Source organism: Eriocheir sinensis, chromosome 33, assembly GCF_024679095.1.
Source record: "Eriocheir sinensis breed Jianghai 21 chromosome 33, ASM2467909v1, whole genome shotgun sequence".
Classification (NCBI taxonomy): domain Eukaryota; kingdom Metazoa; phylum Arthropoda; class Malacostraca; order Decapoda; family Varunidae; genus Eriocheir; species Eriocheir sinensis.
Window position 1 is genome coordinate 16,722,024 of NC_066541.1, and position 14,118 is coordinate 16,736,141.

The following is a 14,118-nucleotide window of genomic DNA, read 5'->3' on the forward strand; positions in this document are numbered from 1 at the left end:
CGTGAAACCATTAAGTATTTTAAAACATTCAATCAGTTTTCCTCAGAGGCGACGTTTCTCAAGAGAGAACATATTACGGGTGGAAAGCCTTTCTTCGTAGGATTTGTTGCGCAAGGAAAGGATCATTTTTGTTGCCCGACACTGAACACCTAATTTAGCAACCCATCCTTCCCCTCTCCCTCTGCCCACCCTCTCCCACACCCCTCTCCCATACTTAATTAACCACTCCCCCTTTTCCTGTAGTGAGTGATAACCCATTTCCTTCCCCTCCTGTGCCCCTACCCCTGGCCGTCTCTCCTCTCCCTGCCTCTCCCCCCCCCCCTGCCCCCCCCCCCACTTCCCCTGATCATAAAAATCTTAATGTTGCCAATTGTATAATTATAATGTAGGCTGCTCACTTTGTTGTAACTTATGATTGGCTATTTCCCCAAGGCCTGGGTTTTTGTTTTCCAATGATCAATACAGAATTCTTTAATGTAGATTTAATCTAAAAATGCTTTCAGACAATAATTATTAGCCAGGAGAGAATAAATAAGGTGACGGGTAGTCGGGATCTGTCGAGGCATGCATTAGATAGTGTCCACAAGTGTCACGGCTGGCTGACCGTCTCTCTCAGTCTTTCTAGGAAAAGAGTTATTTCAGAGGGCAAATTAGGGTGAGTATTAGCTACACTTTACTGTATATTTATAATGCAGATTATTTTGAGTGTGTAGCTGGTTCTAGTGCATTCTTCTACTGATATTCTTGTTGAAACACTGGTGTTGATACATTTTTTTTTTTTTTTTTACATATCAGGTATTCATCCGGTATCTTGGCTGACTTAGGGAAAAATATAGATCTTACTGAATTAAGATCACGTGAGTCATTAACTAAAATATTAATGTTATAGAGTTTTGATGACTCAGATAATGTCTGTTAAACAGTATAGATCAGGGACAGGCAACCTTTTCAACGCAAGGGCCAGAGGAGACTTTCAGGAGCAGGTCACAGGCCGGGTGAGAAGCAATAACCCCAAAGTAAAAAATAAAGTGATAAAAGAAGAGTGAAAAACATACAGATCAGTTCTACTTACCATGAAGAAGCATCTAAGTGTCCAGCTCGATGGAGAAGGTAAACAACAGAATAATGTCATTGAGGTGGAGGTCAGAGAGTTGGGAGCTGTAAGCCTTTTCTTTTTTGTTTAAATGAAATAGGACAACCATATCTCAAAAAGTAAAGATTGTCTTTAAAAGGACAGACCTGGCAACTCTTGCAGAGTGAGACAAGGAGCGAATGGTTGTCAAACAATATTTGCCAGCATATGCTGTTCGGCAGGATTTTTTTTTTTTTTTTTTTGGGGGGGGGGGGGGGGTTTGTGAGCCAGATTGCGATATTAATGCTTAGCAGGGTGGTGAGCTAGACCCCAGGCCTTCATGGGCCAGATATGGCCCACAGGCTGGAGGTTGCCCACTCCAGGTATAAATGAATATAGGTTACTTTTCAAATGCCTGATCAGAAATCAGAAATGTTACGATTTTTTTATACATTTTCAAATTTCCCACTGAGAACACTGGAGCAAACATTCCCTCCCCGCCAGAGCTTGCATCCCAGTTACTATGGCGAGGGTGGAGCAAATGCAATGGACACTATGCTGCGAGTGGCTACAGCGTGTTGGCCTCATAAGAAGTGACCACCTGCTAGCCACCGACCAGGCCAATCTCACCGACCTCTGTATATTCCTGAGGGATGGCGTGATGCTGTGCGAACTTCTCCATCTCCTCGACAGGAACAGCATTCAACTCTGGACCATTAACAAGCGTCCACATAGAGCACAGGTATGTATGTTTTGGTGTGTGTTTACCTAGTTGTATTTACCTGGTTGTGACATACAAGAAAAGAGCTACACTCGTGCTGTCCCGTCTCCATATCCACTCTTATCCAACTTTTCCTTAAAATCAAGAATGTTTCTTGCACAAACCACCTCCTCCTTCAGTCTATTCCATAGCTCAATGCTTCTGTTGGAAGCTAAACTTTTTCACATCTCCCCTGCACGTGGTCGCCCTCAACTTCTTTCCACGTCCTCTTGTTTCTCTCTCGTTCCACACACATGTGTGTATGTGTGTGTGTGTGTGTGTGTGTGTGTATAGTAGTCATCTGTTATGTTGGTATGCTCATGTTCTTGTCATTATTGCCACCCATTATGACAACCCCTCTACCCCCGCAAATCACATACATACTTGGTCATTCACATTTAGGAAAAGTAAATAAAGTCAAGGAAAGTGGAGCCCCTTATGACACTGCAGAAGAGGAAAGAAGACAACCCCATCCTGAGACACATCTAGGAAAAGAAGGGGAAGTCTAGGAAAGTGGAAAGGAGGCAACCATATCCTGAGCCACAGTCTTGAACTTTAAGATAATTTGGGTGACTTCTTCCTGGTGTAGCTCTCCACTCTTTGCCTCACTAAGCACCAAATGCCTGGTGTCGTCATGCTTCACAGCACTCATCTCAGTAATACAAAGAGGAAATGCTTGAAAAGGAAGGAAAGCATGTGCTGCCTCTGTGGATTTAGAAGAAAGCATGAAATATAATGGAAGATAGTAGGGGGGTACTGAATGCATGTTGGCTGGAAAGTTATTGAATGGAGTGATAGAACAGTTGTTATTATTATTATTATTATTATTATTATTATTATTATTATTATTATTATTATTATTATTATTATTGTTATCATTGTTTTTATTATTATTATTGAGATCCATGAAAGGGCATCAGGGAAAAAGTATTATATAGGTCCAAACAAAGTCCCCCTGATGACCAGACGGTGATATGGAAAACAAGAGAAACAGTAACAGTAAAATAAGGGGAGAAAAAAAGCAGGGGACAAAAGCATGGCTGATGAGTTAACGGGTGGGTGTTGACTTTTGCTTTAGTCAAAGAATGGAAAGACCTTGGTTAAAAACATTATAACTTCATCTTGCTCTGGTGCAGTGTGTATATAATCATTCTTCTGAAAAGTATCTTGGTACATAGGCAGATGTTTTCATCAGTAGATTTTTTTTAATCAAAGTTTCCAAATTGCTATCTATCGAGTAAATTATTTATGTGTTTTCCAGTTCCTCTGCTTGAAAAACATAGGAATCTTCCTTCAAAAGTGTGAGCAGGAGTTTGGGCTTCACAAAAGTGACCTCTTTAAGCCACTCATGTTGTTTGAGTCCAGTGACATCAAGAAGGTAAGACAGTGTTATTTTAATGTAAGAAAACTATCAATTATTGTAAACAATATAATGTTTTAATTTAGAACAGCACCTTTGAATATAATGAATTTTCTTACATATCAATTAGAGGTTCTCAATCAATTTGCTAAATAGATTGTTTATTGTGATGAGTGATACCTTTGCCTAAGCAAGGATTTGGCTTTCAGTGGAATATTATGTTCAAGCAGAAGTATAATCACTTACTCTGCTTCCCTCACAGGTGCTGCAGACACTGTCCAAACTCAGCAATTGTCCCAAGGCTCAGCGGCTAAACATTCCGTGAGTACCTTGTGATGATTGCCTCAAGAGTCAGGATTGGGTTAATTAAGATGATGATTCCTTGGTGTCACAACTTCTTTGGTCATATGGCAACATAAAGATGTCTAATATAAATTAGAATTAAACTTGAAATCATTAGAAAGGCATTGCTGGAAGAGACACTTACAGAAAAGTAAAACTTTGAAGAGTTCATGGCCGAGGATATCAAGAAGACCAAAATGATTGATGAGAAGAAGAGAAAGTCTCAAAAGCTGAAAGTTATGTCTATTCCAGAGGTAACATGATACTTATCCAGTATACTGAACTTGTCTTGCTTCTTTCCTTGCTTAAAAAGAATTTCATGACCCACCCATATCCACCCACAGCTTTCCCATACTTAACTGTCTTCCAGCACCCACCCATATCCACTTTGCTTTAGTTCAGAACCCTCCCATATCCACTCTAATTTTCTCTGCAAGCCACCCCATATCCACTTTTTTTCCCCTTAAGTTACCCATATCCATTCAGCTTCACTCCACATCCCACTCCATATTCAGTCTTTTTGCCCCAAAACCCATTTCATATTGTCTTTTTTTTTTTTTTTTTTTTTTTTTTTTTAATTTACAGTAAAGGAAGCAGTTCAAGGGAAAAAAAAATAGAGAAAAAAAAAGTCCTCTAATCACTGCTCCAATAAAATAGAGTATAGAATAGTAGCCAAAAGAGAGGTCAGTTTCGGACAACCCATCTTTCACCTGCTATCCACCCACACTCTGCTTAAAGAACCCCCATAATGTTGTGGCAGTAACATGGATAACTGATGGGATCTTTCTTCTCCAGGGGCTTCCCAGAGGAGAGCGATCTGGATAATGTCGACAATGATATATACGAATATCTCGAGAGGGACATGGCTAAGTGAATATCCTTAAGTTTTGTTCTCTTCCCCCACTCCTTTCAGATTGACTCATAGTGTTCAGTAGATAGGTCAGTAGGTAAAGTGTCTAACATCTCAGTCACCCTCAACTTAAATCCCAGTCTCCTGTTGTTTGGACTAGAAATGGTCAGGACATAGTATTGATGGAAATTAATGATGTTTTCTTCCTCTAATTCTTCCTCTTCCTTTATTTCCTCTGATTTATACTGTCCCATATTGATTATATTTCATTGATGAAAAATTCACCTAAGGTACAAGTGTATCTGTTATGTAAGCAACTGAAGGGTTTATTTTTCAATGGGAGTCAACAAGGGAATACGATTATAAGTTGTATCCTCTTTCCTGTAACTCATGTTCCTTCAAGAGGAGACTACCATTGTGCCTAAGATTGATTTTTCTTTTTTCACATCTATTTTCTTTATAGAAGGTGTTTTTGCTAACCTACATATATACTCCTTGACTTGTCCCCAATATCATCATAATAGATACATCATAAGATCTAAGATCTTCTAACGTGCAATGGTGTAGTGCCTTGTCAGTGCAGGTGGATAAAGTGGCAGATATTTATCATCACCCTCATAAAATAATTGCCTAAGTCACTTTTCATTGATTTCCAGGTTTATGTCTAGTACATCAATTTTTCATCATGTGACGCTCATTTTGTTATAGTTGCCTTCATCGTTCAAGGTTCGAGTGTTCTAGAATTGGCCTTTTCATTTCTGCCTAAATCTCAAGCCAAATGAGATAATGACAGTTCTTTTCTGACTTCCTGAAAAGTAGAAAATAATGACTTAGGCAGTTTGTTTACGAAGGTGACGTTATGTTTTGCTTTGACGTGCAGTGGCCTGGCAGGAGACCCCACCTCCTTAAGAATGGAGATACAGGAGTCACTTTACGACGACGTCTTAGGAGACGACAGGATATACGCAGAGCTCAGATTGTGTAGTCGCAGACAGGTGGGTGCAGGTGATAATGGTGGTGGCTTGGGGAATGTAAGATAATGCATAGCAAGAGTGTGTGATGAGTAACGTTAAGGGTCAATTTTGAGAGGGTGAATGAGAGCTCAGAACAGTCAGTGCCTTGGGAAACTGCTTTGGAAGGATAAAAGAAATGCTTGGGAATGTGAGAGAAAAGAAAGGTGTGAATGTTGTGATCGTGGTGAGTGAAGTATTGCATTACATCCAATGGCCAAACATCATGGAAAGACATGGGCAAAGTAACACTGGCTGCTGCCCGGAGACAACCCTTACGCACAGTCTCCATCAGACTAAGACAGGTAACCCTCCTCAGCACCTTAGTATTGGAGGAGTTATAATGCTGCATGAAATGTTCTCTGTTCTGTTAAGACATCATGATCACAGGCATGTTTAGTTTATTTTCTGTGTTTCACAGCCATCTGCTGCATGATCTTATTTGTTGTGCATGACAGTGTGGGTGGCTGTCTCTCCACGTTCTTGTATTTGTTAATACAAGGTAATGCTTCATTCTGTTAGACTGGAATTAAAATTATGAAAAATAGGTGGCAGTACAGAGCACATAAATCAACATTATTATGTATCCATGAACCACCAAGTATGGACAGTGCTCCCGCCACATTTTGACAAGGTTGTAATATTCCTTACAATGGCCAAGTTCTAACACACATGACTAACAAGAGTGAAGCCTTGCCACCACAAGCTCTAATTACCTGTTGCATGTTGCATGTTTGTACATCTATGTGGGTGTTGGAAAGGGGCGGCAGGGGAGCAGAACAAAAGCGGTGATGTGGAATGGAGGCGTCCAGTCAAGAATGGTGTCACCTCTAACCCTAACCCCCTTCTGCATGCTCTTTTTAGCTGGAGGAAGAGAACATTTATGAAGAAGTTGAACACATATATGATGCTTTCGAGATACCTGTAGTAAGTTATTATCCAGCTCCTTGTCCATCATGCTTTTCTTCATAACCTGCACAGCCTGTCATTCCCTGGAGCACAAATATAGAGTATACTCTGCTTCAGTGTGTTGAGCCTGTCATGCATGCTGTTGTGTTGGCAGTCACAAGTTTAGGACGGCTAACAACACAGCAAACCTGTGCATTTAATCAAACACAAATACAGAGTAACAAACACAAATATAGAGTATACTCTGCTTCAGTGTGTTGAGCCTGTCATGCATGCTGTTGTGTTGGCAGTCACAAGTTTAGGACAGCTAACAACACAGCAAACCTGTACATTTAATCAAACACAAATACAGAGTAACAAACACAAATATAGAGTATACTCTGCTTCAGTGTGTTGAGCCTGTCATGCATGCTGTTGTGTTGGCAGTCACAAGTTTAGGACAGCTGACAACACAGCAAACCTGTACATTTAATCAAACACAAATACAGAGTAACAAACACAAATATAGAGCATACTCTGCTTCAGTGTGTTGAGCCTGTCATGCATGCTGTTGTGTTGGCAGTCACAAGTTTAGGACAGCTAACAACACAGCAGACCTGTACATTTAATCAAACACAAGTGACCTCCACAACCATACAATGGCTGCTGCTGTCTTTAGTGCCACACACCTTTCAGTTCTTTCTTGACCCTCTTTCTTCAGGTACAAATGTGCATTGTTTTATGACTGACACTCCACCATATTATTTTTTTATAGTTTCTAGCTCACAGCCAAAGAATGGCATTAGGAAAGGCTTAATCCAGTCATGAAGTGTTGCTTTCAGTTGAGGCTTATTTATAACCTTTGCTCTTTGTAAAGCCTTTGTCTAATACACGCAGCTTGGTTCACTGCTTTCGTCAAATGAGACATTTTTAGTTGCTTTATGAATTTAAAAAATTAAACTGATTCCTATGAACTTATGAAAAGAATATTTGGCTTCATAAATGAGCATCTTTTTCTGGTTTAGATTGCCAGTGCTAAGTGATCATTCATCCTGGCGGTAATGCCCTCAAATCATGTTTTATTGATCAGATAAGGAAATGTATTCCAGTTAATTCATCATCGGTTACCAGAAACCCTAAACCAAGCATAACAGTCATTCAAGCTCAATACTATCTTTGACGAACCTCAAGTGAACACAGTCAGGCCCAAGGCATTCTAAAGCTCACCATCACACCGGACAAAACAATAAGAAGTAGACGTCCTGAACCTCCATGCACTTGACAGGATGCAGCCGTGCCTCGTGTGGAGGCTCCCGACCTCACCAGGAAGCGGGACCTCTGCCTCCAGGAGATCGTGGAAACTGAGAACAACTATGTGACGGCTCTCAACATGCTCTGCACGAAGTTCCTCGAGCCGCTCAAAAGGAAACTCCATGAGGAACAAATAAAAAAAATCTTTGGGTGCATACCAGTGAGTCTTATACCCTCTTGTTCCTCTTCTGTCTTCTACATGCAAAGGGAAAAAGGTGATACAAGTATGAATAAAGGAAGTTGGTTATATGAAAATGAACATCAGTCAACTGGAAACCTTTGACAAGATCATTTCCACTTCTTCCTCTTTTTTCTGTCTCTACTTCTTCAGGAGTTGGCAAGGATCCACCAAGCTCTGCACCGGGACCTGAAGGATGCCCAGAACAACACCTCAGGGAAGACAATCTCTGAGGTCTTCCTGGAGAACCAAGAGCAGCTCATCATCTATGGGGAGTATTGTGCCAACCTGGCGGCGGCGCAGCAGGAGGTGGAGGACGTCGTGAGCAACAATGAGGAAGTCAGGAACCTCATCCAGGTGGGTCAAGGGGCTCAAGGTTCTGCTGGCTGGTGGTTTAGTCAGTAGTTTCTGTCTCCTGGTTGATGAATGGTGTGTGTGTGTGTGTTAATCATGTTTTTGGAGGGTCTAACTTTTTTTATTCATCAGCACCCATATATAAGTAGATGAGTGTTTTCTTTCTCTGTGACTATCAAGAATACTATTTATCTACTTCTGTGTTTGTTATGCAGTTACTAAACCAGCAAAGCTTCTCACCACTTTTTCTCCACGTCACACCTGTGTTTGTGACTCAGGAGTGCCAGAGTGAAGTGAGTGATGACCATAGCCAGCTGAAAGGGTACCTGGTGGTGCCGGTCCAGCGCATCCTCAAGTACCACCTTCTCCTTCATGAGCTGGTCCGTCACACTCCGGCTGTAAGTGTTCAGTTTTAGCAGAGGAGAAAATTATTGCAAGCTCTGCTAAATTCCTGAGTGAATGCTTTTTTTTCTTTTATGGTCATTCTTTTTACAGAAAATGAGGAGTTTACTGAGAGTTATGAGAGCAGTATTAAAGGTTAAAGTATCAGGGAAAACCACCAATGTAAAGGATTCAGAGTGGATAAGCATCAGAGAGTTGGCAGGCAAGAGATTGAATGTACAGAGAGGGAATGCTGAAACGGAAGATTGGAGAAGTCTGCTGTGGCAACTACCTTGGGAAAGCAAGGCATTGGAGATACTTTTTTTTTTTTTTTTTTTGTGTGTGTGTGTGTGTGTGTGTGTGTGTGTGATTGCAGTATGAACACAACAGATTTTATTGTACAGCCACTTGCAATGTCATTCCTACTGTTTCCAACCCTCTTCAGTGTCACCCTAATGACTTTATCTCAGTGACATCTCAAGTAATGGACGGCTTACCCTTTTGATTTTGCGACACCCTTGTCATTAAGCTGCAAATTTTGGAAAATCAACCGCTTTGTGCGAATCGCCATAACTCCCTTATTTCTGGGGCTACAGTAAAGTTTTTGGTATCAATCGATGGCAAAATGAAAGGGCTATATTTTTTTTAATTAGCGACCAGGCTCAAAAACCGACTCAAAAGGATAAAAAGATTTAATAAATTTGCAAAAACGACTCCGATAAAAAACTATTTTTGAGTTTCCAACCTTGAAACTCACTCATTTTTTTAGAATTTCCAAAAAAATTATTTGACAAATAATTTAGCCCTGCCAATGTGCTCTCCAATATGGTGCATAACATTTCCCTACTCCCAGCAGTTTCGTTGCTAGAGCTCAAAATGTAAATCCTGTTGAAAGCAATTCTGATGAACTCCAGACATTTTGCCGTTTTTGTCTGGTATGGCCTTGCTATTGCCTCTAGAAGGCTGTAATTTTGCATGTAGCCCCTCTTGGCAATGTCATTTGACCAACTCGAAGGATTTTTGACAGCTCAATACCAAATTTGTCATCGAGCTGTCACAAAATATCCTGTTTTTCGGCCCTTTTGCCGCAATTTGGATATGTCCTAGTTTTTTGCTTTTAACTTTTTTATTTATTTAATGCTTTTCAATTCTTTTCTGATTATTAATCTGTATTGAAGGAGCTTTCATTTGCCACCATGTAGGCCTTCCTAGCTTCAGTAGTTTTCATTACTATATAAATCAACCTATATTAAGGGCCTTATTGTACATGTTATTTCTTATTTTTTTTAGTATTCAACCATATTTCTTCTCATTTATGAATAATGCATTTAATTTGCTTTCTTTTGATGCAGTTGATATGGTTGAATACTAAAAATAATTAAGAAATAACATGTATAATAAGGCGCTAAATGTAGGTTGATTTATATAGTGAAATGATTATAAAAAAAGTAACTTTTTATCTTAAAATGGTTTTAATACAAGTTAGTCAACATATTGAAGTGTTCATATATAAATTTTTATGCAGATATATTCATTTTTGTGGCGTCAGGAAGGTTTTTCATTGCGGCGCGTGAAATGAGTCAGATTCGGCGAATGTTCGTCGCAAATTCTGGTCCAGCTCAAGCAAAAACTACTGAAGCTAGGAAGGCGTGCTTGGTGGCAAATGAAAGCTCTTTTAATACAGGTTAATAATCAGAAAAAAAATTGGAAAACACTAAATAAATAAAAAAGTTTAAGCAAAAAACTAGGACGTATCCAAATCGCAGCAAAAGGGCCAAACAACAGGCTATTTTATGACGGCTCGACAACGAACTTGGAATCGAGCTATCAAAAAATCCTTAGAGTTGGTCAAACTACATTGCAAAGAGGGGCTACATGCCAAATTACATCCTTCTAGAGGCAATAGCAAGGCCACATTAGACAAAAAAGGCAAAATGTCTGGAGTTCGTCAAAATCGCTCTCGACAGGGTTTACGTTTCGAGTTCTAGCGACGAAACTACTGGGAGTAGGGAAATGTTATGCACCATATTGAAAAGCACATTGGCAGGGCTAAATTATTTGTTAAATAAGTTTTTTGAAATTCTCAAAAAATGAGTGGGTTTCATAGTTGGGAACTCAAAAAAAAAAAAATTCCCAGTCATTTTTTGAGAATTCATTCGATTTTTTACCCTTTTGAGTCTGTTTTCGAGCATGGTCACTGATTAAAAAATATAGCCCTTTCATTTTGCCATCGATTGATACCAAAAACTTTACTGTAGCCCCAGAAATAAGGGAGTTATGGTGATTCGCACCAAAGCGGTTGATTTTCCAAAATTTGCAGCTAATGACAAGGCTGGGGCAAGTGTCCATTCCATAGTATAGGGTTCACTGCTTTATCTTCATCACCAGACCCACAGTGAATTTGGGGACCTGAAGCGTGCCCATGAGGCCATGCGGGACCTTGCAGAGTATATAAATGAGGTGAAGAGGGACAAAGAGGACCTACAAATCATTCAGGACCTTCAGGTAAGTGTTTAACTAAGTTTGCCCACACATCAAGAAAACAGTATTGGCTGGGAATGATGATGCTCAAATTTGTATCATTAAGTATAGGATTAGGTTAAACAACTGGAAGGTATTTTGAACTGACCGACAATGTTGCTGTTCCAGAACAGCATAATGGAAATGCCAAGTGATATCAATGACTGGCAGGAGCTTGGCAAGCTGAGGCATGATGGAGAGACAAAGATTGAGTGTCACCCAGAGCCAATAAGGAAAAGGTGAGTGTCTACAGGATCAGAGGAGGAGGGGAGGTGGTGATGGTGTAAAGTGCTCTGTCTGGAGCAGTGTTTCAGGGAGACATGATCCTCAGTTTTACAGGTTGGCTTGTGACTCCTTGCTCAGTATCTAAGAGAATAAATGAAGTAAGGAGGCATGGAGAAGGCATCATTGGTAAATCCCTCCATATTTATTCTGGGTTTCTTCAACAGATATGTGTTTGTGTTTGACAAGGTGATGGTGATATGCAGCAAACAGACAAGGGTAAGTCCAAGCTCCCCGCACTCAAGGCTTTCATTTGCTTCCAAATGGCCGTTAGTTGCCATAGTCGTGAATTGCATATACAAAATCTATTTCTCAATGGATATTATCAATAGTCTGACCATTCTCTAAATATTGCAGTGAGTGCTTCTAACTTCCTTTCCTTACAGCTGATTCACATTTACATTGTAGCTAATACTAACTAAACTAACCTTGCAACAGAGTATTGTTGAGTATTTTCTGTCATGGAGAATAAAAGCCAGTAATTGTGTTCTGATAGCAGTGGATCATGCAGGGATTTTGTAATACTCTGAAGCATCACAACTGCAGACATTTTTCTAACCTAGATATTATCAGAAAGTCTTTCAAGCTTAATCATAAGAACCTAAGGAGTCTGCAAGAGGCCAGTTGGCCTATATAATGCAGCTCCTGTAAGCCTAACCACACCTAACCTCACTCTCCATGAATTTATCTAGCCTCTTCTTGAATGTATCTGTGGCATTGGCACCCACAACATGGCTGCCAAGCCTGTTCTACTCATCCAGCACTCTATTGCTAAACCAAGTAAATCCTCATAACTGATCGAGTCATCTGTGATGTAATATTTTGTCTGACTACCAGTTTTGTAATATGAGACTCTTGCATCTCCGAGTCTCTTTTGGACTCCTCTTCGGGTCTTTCTTACGTGAGTCTCACACAACAGGACGAAAATTACTTCTATGAGAACTCCGTGAGGCTGGAGAACTGTCGCGTTGAGAATTCTGGTGGAAAGGGGACAGGCAGCAGCACTCGAGGGCGTCAGAACAGCTTCAGCCTGGTGGTGGACGTCAACAAGAAGGCGTACACTATCATCACCAAAGACAGCGACTCTAAGGAGAAGTGGATGAAGAGTATCAGCGATGCAATGTGAGTTGAGGCCATCAAGAAGGATAATAGGTCAGATTCCTAGGGATGTTATTTATTTTAACTTAACAGGAGTGATATCAGACAAAACACTGGACATGAAAACCTCTCACCTTACATCAGCTCTGAGCTAGTCTGGACAGACAGGCTTCCCTGCTTGAGAGGCCCTGTGACTCTTAATGTGCCTGTCATTACAGAGAATACCTCAACCCATCTAAGAACCAGGAGATGAAACACTCCTTTGCCATCACCACCTTCTCCAGGCCCAACACTCGTTGTGAGATGTGCAACAAGCTGCTCAAGGGAACCATCTTTCAGGTAATTCAAGTAGACCACAGATTTTTGTTTTTTTTATTTTTTTTTTTTTTTACTAAGGAAACAGCTCAAGGGCACAAAAAAAGGAAACACTAATGAAAAAAATAAAAAAAGCTCGCTGCTTGTATTGCACTTGATTTTCAACTTGGGATGCATGGAAATACCAAGCAAAGCATGGGTTAGCTTTGTGCAGGTAATCATATTTCTTTCTACATATCTGATGCCATGTTCCCTCAAGGGGGTGGTCATGGCAGAAGCTTCCCTGTTCCTTCACTTCATAACATACCCTTGCGTTTCTAAAGCCCCTTGTTCATTCCCCACATTTTCTTTCAGTTATTTCCACCATCCTGTCATTTAAAGCCTTTCACACCATACATGTCACACTGAGTAAGCTTATTCCCTTTGTTGTTACAACAACCCCTACTTCCTTTTCCTTTGTTTAGCAGCACAATGATGGCCTTTCTCCAGTCTTGTGGAGCATCACCCCACTGCCATGCTAGATTACATATCATCAAACAACTACACCTCTTTTTTTCAGCATTCCTGATGTTATGCTGACAATGTCAGGCTCCTTTGCCACTTTTAGCTCCTTTACTGCCTTCTCTACCTCGCTCCTCTCCCCTTCCTCTGTGGATATAATTGAAAAGGTGGGTGCATACACTATAGCCGGCATGGCTGTGGTGCTCATCTCTGTTCCATTGTCCCATTGAGCCTGTGGTGGTAAGAACCAGTTACCCCGGGACACGGGCCAATGTGAATTCCGGGATTGCCACAGTTTACCTCCCCCAGGTTTTCCCACGTACCCATTTATCAAGCAGCCTGAAAGGGAGGATGAACAGCTGGGTGAGCTGGGCCGGGATTCAAACCCAGTCCCGCGGAGTAGTAACCAGGCACACTCACCACTAGACCACGGAGGTGTATATGCTGTATTAACTTTAAGAGATAAAATACTTTAGATCTCTCTATAGTCACAGAATTTTGTTTTCTTTCAGTTTGATTGTGTAACATATGATATTTGGAATTTTCTACACCAGCCATGTTGCTAACCATATAGTCTTTTCTTAATATGTAGTGAGAAGCCTTCTGTTTATTATGGAAAGCTCTGGCTTTGTTAAATAAGCATTATGTACATGCTTTGTGTCTCACATTGCTTCATTTGCACAGGAAATGTCACATCCTGTTATGCCCGGCATCTTAACTCTGATAAAGGAGTGTGTCCACAGTGTGGTGCTTGACGAGGAGGTGCCATGTCCCTTCCTCTGCCACTTTGATATTTTGTTAAAATTTTTGAACCCAACGAGCCATGGCTAGGTGTGGCGAACCTCTTCCATTCTCAGAACTATTACAAAGAAGCCAGTCATGTAAGAGCCGAACCG

At 40.6% G+C, this 14,118-nt stretch overlaps 2 protein-coding genes and 1 long non-coding RNA gene across 11 annotated transcripts in view; 2 read left to right on the forward strand and 1 right to left on the reverse strand.

Annotated features, from left to right (window-relative positions):
• Positions 1–14,118, forward strand: part of LOC127006796 (UDP-galactose transporter senju-like) — a 35,222-nt gene that overhangs the window by 14,099 nt on the left and 7,005 nt on the right. The gene's annotated exons all lie outside the window — the stretch shown is intronic.
• LOC127006795 (protein vav-like) overlaps positions 520–14,118 on the forward strand; it is a 59,746-nt gene continuing 46,147 nt past the window's right edge. For 2 of the 9 annotated variants that reach the window (XM_050877124.1, XM_050877127.1), the window contains exons 1-13: positions 523–655; positions 1,577–1,814; positions 3,094–3,210; positions 3,455–3,513; positions 4,330–4,404; positions 5,265–5,379; positions 6,259–6,321; positions 7,568–7,753; positions 7,925–8,128; positions 8,404–8,523; positions 10,895–11,011; positions 11,156–11,265; positions 11,476–11,527. In XM_050877124.1, coding sequence (XP_050733081.1) covers positions 1,596–1,814; positions 3,094–3,210; positions 3,455–3,513; positions 4,330–4,404; positions 5,265–5,379; positions 6,259–6,321; positions 7,568–7,753; positions 7,925–8,128; positions 8,404–8,523; positions 10,895–11,011; positions 11,156–11,265; positions 11,476–11,527 — 1,437 coding nt within the window. In that variant the 5' untranslated portion in view covers positions 523–655; positions 1,577–1,595. Of the gene's footprint in view, positions 656–1,576; positions 1,815–3,093; positions 3,211–3,454; positions 3,514–4,329; positions 4,405–5,264; positions 5,380–6,258; positions 6,322–7,567; positions 7,754–7,924; positions 8,129–8,403; positions 8,524–10,894; positions 11,012–11,155; positions 11,266–11,475; positions 11,528–12,227; positions 12,431–12,624; positions 12,746–14,118 lie in introns of all 9 variants that reach the window. The other 7 variants (XM_050877125.1, XM_050877131.1, XM_050877132.1 and 4 more) reach the window with 7 other exon arrangements.
• The window catches only part of LOC127006800 (uncharacterized), a 37,888-nt gene continuing 36,536 nt past the window's right edge, over positions 12,767–14,118 (reverse strand). The window contains exon 2 of the long non-coding RNA XR_007759765.1: positions 12,767–13,522. This is a non-coding gene — a long non-coding RNA (uncharacterized LOC127006800). The remainder of the gene's footprint in view (positions 13,523–14,118) is intronic.